The sequence below is a fragment of the Salvia splendens genome, chromosome 19, assembly GCF_004379255.2.
Source record: "Salvia splendens isolate huo1 chromosome 19, SspV2, whole genome shotgun sequence".
Lineage (NCBI taxonomy): Eukaryota > Viridiplantae > Streptophyta > Magnoliopsida > Lamiales > Lamiaceae > Salvia > Salvia splendens.
The window spans coordinates 1,878,253-1,885,968 of record NC_056050.1 but is presented as its reverse complement, the minus strand read 5'-3'; the positions used below and the strand labels follow the sequence as shown (position 1 = coordinate 1,885,968).

General features: G+C 37.0%; 1 protein-coding gene across 1 annotated transcript; it reads right to left on the bottom strand.

The window, feature by feature from the left end:
- Positions 1 to 2,679: 2,679 nt before the first annotated feature.
- LOC121780239 (phosphatidylinositol 4-phosphate 5-kinase 2-like) lies at positions 2,680 to 6,473 on the bottom strand. The gene is made up of 8 exons (XM_042177778.1): positions 5,028 to 6,473; positions 4,783 to 4,947; positions 4,552 to 4,717; positions 4,317 to 4,427; positions 4,041 to 4,234; positions 3,820 to 3,953; positions 3,646 to 3,739; positions 2,680 to 3,293 (listed from the first exon to the last, which is right to left on the bottom strand). Exons 1-8 carry the CDS (start codon positions 6,146 to 6,148, stop codon positions 2,987 to 2,989), a joined length of 2,292 nt encoding a protein of 763 aa, XP_042033712.1. The 5' UTR covers positions 6,149 to 6,473; the 3' UTR covers positions 2,680 to 2,986.
- Between the last annotated feature and the right edge of the window lie 1,243 nt (positions 6,474 to 7,716).

The window sequence follows — 7,716 nt, the reverse complement described above, 5'->3', positions numbered from 1 at the left end:
ACAGGCACCAATTAAGGTGTACAATTAATCAAAATGTTTATTGGCCCTTTTTATTTTGATTATTTTTAATTTAATTATCAAATTTCTTTTCCAAATTTCCCCATTTTCCAAGTTTATTTTTCAATTTGGAGGCCTAAAGAAGACAAGTGTCAACACTTAGGCATAATTTGGTATATCATTCATGCCATGTTCGTTTCATGTTTGTGTCTGCATGAGTCAGAGATATGTTATAGTCGTGTTGAAGGTTTTGTTATTGTGTCGTGTTCAGTTTTCGTCTTAGATATTATCTCGATAAGATATTTAATGACTCGACAACTTAATTTATTAGGGATTTTATAATCAACCGATTTTCTCCATTTGTTAGGGCTAGAGCAAACCGATTTTCGATGATTCTTATTCTCCATATTACTATAAGTTTGTGTGATGTATTAAAATTATAGCTGGCAAAATATTATGAGATCTGAACATGGCGCAAAATGCACGTCAACTGTCTGAGGTTCGTGCATTTCTATAGTATTCTGCTGCCAAACACCAAAAATAATAAGATCAACTCATCAATTAAAAATATATTATTATTATTATAATTATTAAAAAATTGGTGTAATCAAGATTCAGTTAATACAGTCCAACACAAACACAGTCTAGTTTAGAGGTCACATTTTGAAATACGCGTGACACGAATCATATAATATTTTTTCAATTAAATTTAGACATTATATTTATCTAATCTAATACTAAATGTAAATACTGTATTGATTACTGCAGTCGAACAAAATATTTATTTATGTAAATTGCCTGTGAAACACCATTTTGACCGACAGTCAGATTTATAGCACAGCAAGAATTGCATGTTTCATGTTTTAGAATCTCAACAGTCTTATATATAAAAAAAATGTAATCATATTGCCCTTTTACATATAGTAAGAAAACACTATTAATGTAATTGCTTTTTAATTTAGTTAGCATATAACGAGGGAAATTTTAAATTCACATTTGTTTTAGAAAGTTGACTGTGAAGATTTGGAGTAACATGAAAATAATAAAAATAATAATTTTATGCAATTTATACAATATACTCCATCAATTACTGCATAAAATAAAATAATTAATAGGCAAGACTATAAATGTATCAGTAATTCCCATATAATGAAACAAGAACAGAAAAATAAAAATAAAAATAAGGGCATTTCAGAAAAGAAAAAGAAATATAGATGTGATAGACACTAATTCCTACAAAGGAGGAGCCACACAGTAATGGGCCCCACTCATCCTCTCATCTTTGACCACTGCAATATTTTCTTACCACGTACAAAGACACGTAAACATAGTAAAAATACTGTCGCCGTACACAAATAATGTCGCCACATGTTTTTGTATGCTTTTTCAAAAATTGATTGATTAGTTGTGAAGAAAATGTTGTTCTTATTTTTATTAGTGTTAAAGAATAATTTAGGTTTTAATTAATAAGTAATCCAAATAGTAAATCCTTCGTAGTCCTAGTACGTATTTATGTCAAAAGCTAGGATAATCCGAACGATTGCGTTCGCTTCTAACCGCATATTGCAAGTTCAATCTATGCCGATTTTCTTTTGCCCTTCTTAACTAAAAACTTCTTCAAATCTCCACTCTTCTGTAATTTTTTGAGAGGCGGATGGAATAAAATTTAAAAAGTTATGGAGGAGTGTTTTTTGAAATTAGAACTAATCCAAACCTGAAATATATTTATATATAAAAATAGGGAGTATATTATTATTATTATTATTATTATTATTATTATTATTATTATTATTATTATTATTATTATTATTATTATTATTATTATTGTTATTATTATTATTATTATTATAAACCTAACGAATATAAAATATTTGTGTTGAAAAATTCTAATACTAGTATTTAGTACTATTAGATTTCGAATTGTGATAGCACTAGATTTTTAAATTTTCCAATTTTAGCATTGAATTATCAGATCTTCATATTTTTATATGCAATCTCAATTTTATATATGCAATCTCAATTTTTCGGATCAAATCGAATTTCATAGTTTAGATTTTAAATTTTTGGACAATTCATATCGAATCGTATTCATATTTTATAAAATTTTTGATTTCCAAATCAGCTGAAATTGGGTTAAAACAGTTGTGTAAACCAAATGCTTGCCTTAAAATAGAAGACGGCCATGAGTCATTCAGTCTCTATTTTATGAACATTAATTTTACCAAATTGCCCCCGCATGAAGAAATTTATTCTAACAGCACACGTTTGTTTAAGGCGTGTTTGGGTGGGGACCGGATATTTGGGGTCAATTGCCCAATTTGTTATGGCAAAACCATTCTTTTATAGGACTGCTTATTATATTCTTGAAAAGAAGAATTTACAAAATCCTAGTCTCATTTAATAATTTTCGTCTACAATAATTAACAATCAAGTACTGTCGAAAGTTGTTATGATGGTAGTGCAGAAAACAAAGTGGGCAACAAGAAGAAAAGCCAATCTCTTCTTTTCACCTCACTTTATCTACTTTTCATGTGCTTATTACAAAATCCTTCATCCTCCTCCTCTCTCTCTAGAGAGATTTGTGGGGTAAAAAGGGTTTTTCACGTCAACCAAACAACATAAACTATGCAACACCTTTTTTCCTGTAATCTGTACATTTCATTATTTAAATCCCCCAACCAATATTTTGAATCTTTTTTTGGATGGGAAAAAAACAGTTCAGCTTCTCTTCCCTATGCCTATCTTTCAAACCTTTCTTCACATTTTCTTGGTGGATCAAAAAAGAAATAATCCCACAACCAATTTTTCTCCTTTCCCACTATTCCCATGTACAAAAATTTATACTACTACTACTACTATAACTTACTTCCATCGTCCATCGTTCGCCGGCCGACCGACCCACAAAAACTCGGCCCATTCACCGAGTGCGCCTCTCTGGTCGGGGCATTGCTCATAAAAGTCTGATCCACTCGTGTTTTCTTGCGTGTGCTCATCTATCCTCGACGAATATTCTCCCCACAAAATCACGGAATCTCTTGGAGTAGAGCTTGGGATCGACGGCTGAGATTGAGGTGGGGTCAACTTGTAGCGATTTGTAGGCGTGTTCAAACTTCTTGGTTAGATCATAGTCTTGTAAAATGTCTATGATGCCAAAGTAGAGGACCACTTCATAGGTTTCGCCACTGCGTGAGGATGTCTGGCTGTTCAACCCTCCCCGCGTGTATTGGTCCACGCTCCTTCGTGCGGCTCTCTCGGCTCGTGCAGGCATGTTGGCCCCGAGCCTGATCAATGGCTTCCTGATAAACCATTGAGATTCTATCATGAGCTCCCAATCTTGACTTTTCTTAAAGATTAACAATAATTCGGTAATTATGTTTTTAACTAAACCTCAATCTTAAATTTGAGCCAATGTATAAATAATTATCTAAAGAAACAGCAATCATATAAGTCCAAACTGTAAGCATAAACGTACCCCACATAACTATATTTGATAAACAACCACTTAGATTTATTGCCACAAATTTGAAGGCCCTCCCAATAATATCAAAGACTAATAATACACATGTTTATTATAAAACAAATCAAATTAGCTATCACAAAAATGTTAAATAAATACTACATATTTAATGTAAGGTGTAAGATGCATACCTGCCCGATAGAACCCGGTCCATGTCTTGCAGTTCGGCTTCAAGGAAACGACAGCCTCGCATGAATTTTTCGTTCTTGTACGAATCATTCTTCCCTGAGGAACCAGTATCTTGCTATGAGCAATCTTCATCTCACACAAAATAATCAATCCGTACAGATGAAAAATAAGTTTACCTGTACGGAGCAGAAATGGCGATAAACCAATCTTGTCAGCAGTGCTAGTAGCATCACGGAAATGAAGGCCGACTAAGAGACTATAATCCATTATCCTTTCCGTCTCCAGGAATTCACAGTCACGATCAATTTGTCTGCAAGTTCGACGCAAGAAAAGAAATTAGGAACGAGCATATTTGATAAAATGGAATAGACATGAAAGAAGAGAAATGCAAACTAACTTGATAAGTTCTTGATACCAATTTGTTTGCAGCCTAAATTTATAATCGAGGTCAAGGTCTTTCAAGGTTGTGGTCTCATCGATATCTCCCTTAAGCTTATTCATTGTGCGGCCATGGGAGGATCCTTTCAAATCGAACCTTCTATGGATTCGATACTCTGAGCAGAACAGATTCCCCATCACAATGAACCGCGTCTAGTAGATAACAAGCACAATGTAAATTAGCCTCGATATATAAACATATACAGCAACTAAAATTTCAGCAAACACCACATACCTTAACACCACCCACTGGCTTCACACAATGAACACCGTAAAACTTCGTCACCAGAGAATTTTCGTAACGACAGATATGCTGATAGTAACTGGGAAGCATCTTTATAAGCACCTACAACAACACACAATGAATCAGCTTCAGTTTCAATAGGGAACAAGTTGTAATTTGAAAATGGTCTAAAGCCTCTTCATGTTCCAAACTTTAACAAGTCAAAAAGAGAAAGCAACCAACCAACCTTGACTTCTGATTTCTTCACAGTCTTGATCATGAAACGATCATCCTTTGTTAAGTAAAAGAAACTCCCACTCTTCCCGGGAGACGAAAGCTCCCTCAACGCATCATTCCCGCAAATCGCTAGCATGTAATCCGCCGGATCTACTTGAAACAGCTGCCTCAAATGTCTGATGATTCACAAATTCAGATTAAAACAAACTCAAATCAAGAAGCATCACAAATTATTGATTACCTAAACACAACAGGATTGTAATCCTTCCACCAGAACTCAGCGGACTGATGCGGCGGCGTGATCTTCGAACCTTGCGAGGGAAACCTAGTCCAGAACTTCTCCTTCGACTCGAAATCACTCAGCTTGAGCAGGCGCAAGTTCGAAGCATGCTTCCCCACAGAATGCCTTCACAAAACACCAAATTCAATAAAAACAAACCTATACACAAATGCACAAAATTCAATAAAAACAAGCCGAGTTTCTACCTTATCCCCAACTGGAGATTGAGCATGAGCTCGTAATTCTTGTGCCCCTTCGAAATCGTGACCCCCGGCTTCTTCGCCTCGCCGCTAAAACAACAAGGATTCCTCCTAAACTGCTGAAATCCTCCCTCCTGATTGAAGACAGCATTGTCAATAATGTCACAAGTGATATCCCCAGCCTCCCCATCCGACTCCCAAACGCAAATCCTCTTCTTCCCGCCGCCAGCCACCGCAACACCCCCCTCCTCCCCCACAACCATCAGCGGCGCCGACAGCTTTTGACTAAAACACCCCTTCCAACCCTCCTCAATCCCAACCCTCACCGAGTGAGCAGGATAAAATGTACCATTAAGGATCTGCGCTTTGCTGCTAGCATTACTGCACAAATCATTCGACCAGCTCCCCATGTAGCAGCTGCCGTCCGGCCAGGTGAAAACCCCCTGCCCCTTCGGAACGCTGTTTTCCCAATTTCCGTCAAATCGATTCTTATTATTCCACACCAAAACGCCTCTCCCGTGAATAATTCCGTTTTTCCACTCACCGATATACTCATTCCCGTTGCTCCAAACATATCTCCCCCTCCCGTCCTGAAAATTCCTCTTCCACTGCCCCTCGTAGTAATCGCCATTGCTGTAATGCTTTACGCCGTATCCGTGCTTTTGATCCCCCGACCACGAGCCGCGGTAGGTGTCCCCGTCGGGGCCGATGAACGTCCCCGTGCCTTCCATCCGCCCCGATTTGAACTCGCCTTCGAAAGTAGCGCCGGACGGCCACGAGAACTTCCCCTTCCCGCTCGCCTTCCCCTTCTTCCAGTCGCCCTCGTACATGCACCCGTCCTCCCACAGGTACTTCCCCGATCCGTGCGGAGTGTTGTTCGAGAACGTCCCGATGTACAGATCCCCGTTCGGGAGGCGCTTCTCCGTCAGGCTGATGGCGCCTCCGTCGGTGATTGAAGTCGGCGCCACGCGGCGGCTCGTCGCCTGAGGCTTCCCCCGCGGGAGGATGATTACTGACCTCGGCGTTGCGGCGGTGGTGGTTGTGTCGATTGATTTCTGAGCTTCTCTCTCTAGATTTTCGTCGGCTTGCTTCTTCACTGCGGCTTCCGCTTGCTGCGGCTGCGGCATTTTCCCCAATTTTTACGTCAATGGCGTGAATCAACTAGGTTTTTCCCTTTCTGCGATAATTTTGAATCCTATTGCTCACTTATTGCCGGCGGAAGTGAGAAATCGAGCTCCGGCAACATTCCGGTGGAATAGAGAGAGAGAACTTGCAATCGCAACAAGCAGAAGAGTAGAGGTAAGGTTTGTAATTTGTATAGAGAGATGAAAATTGAAATGAATCAAAGCTCAAAAAAAGCAATCTGAGCAAAAAATAGAAATAAAATCGCAATTTTGAAGAATAAAAAGAAAAGAAGAGAGAGAAAATTAGTGTGTGTATATGCGTGAGAGAGAGAGAGAGTAATTGGGAGAAACGCCTATACATACAACAACACTGCAGCGATAATATACATACATACACATGCACGTGAAGGTGAAATGACGAAAATGCCCTCGCGGGCAGCTGCCCCCGACAGAGGAATGTAGCTCTGACGCCGTGGTGACGTGACGGCGGCGGGGCAGGGACAGGTAATTTCTGTTGCCGAATTTGCCCCTGGTGATTCCGGATTTTTACAAGACTGCCACGTCTCTGGGTTCCGACTGTTTTGGATTAAAAACGGCGCGCCTTTAATTAATTAAGGTGGATTATGACTTTATGTGGCGTTAATTAATTATTGCTATTATTGATTGTAGAATCTGACTTTGCTTAGTTTGATTGAAAAGATTGAAAGTCTTCATAATTTTTGATTTGGTGTTAACAAAAAAATAGCAAATTATGAGGTTTGGATTAATTTTTACTTGGGTTAGTATTGTTGGGTTGATTGTTTTTTTCTTTTGCCATTTGTAGGAATGTCTGATTTTTAACTTTAAGATTACGATTCAGGAATGTGATTTTCAATTCTGATTTTGGAAAGATGAATGTCCTGCCGAGCTTAATTGACTTACTGATTTTATTAATCCAATTTCAATTCTAAATTTTTAGAATAATAATTTACAATTAATAGTTGATTTTGACCTAAAATCATGAAATTTTTGATAAATTGGTAAGAATCGTGGAAAATCATCATTTGAATGACATCTATATTTATGCATTCGTCATCAATTTTCCTTTTTATTATATGCATATTCTAGATATTATGGAGTGAATTATAGGTTATGCTGATAATATTTAAATTTGTTATAATTAACTTAACCAAGTTTATTATTCTGGAGGTATTTGACCAGTCAAGGATCTTATTATTTCCAAAAAATAAGCTTACCATTTTTGTATTATGTTTTCTATATAGTATAAACAAATCAATGTGCCTAAGAAATTGACTTTTAGCAACTGTGCCTAAGAATCTTCTAATTCCAACTGTGGTTGAAAAATTATCCACTTGTGCTATTGCAAAGTGAGTAAGTTTTGCCCTAAATGGTGTTGTAGGAAAATGTTTATTCTACTTTTATTGCATAGAATCTTGACTTGTGTTGTGCACTTTATGGAATTTTACATTTTTAATTAAAATTTTTAATTCACTAAATATTAGTAGTAGTATATTTATAAATATATATACTAAAAAATATCTGAAATATAATTGAATGAAAGAACGTTATAA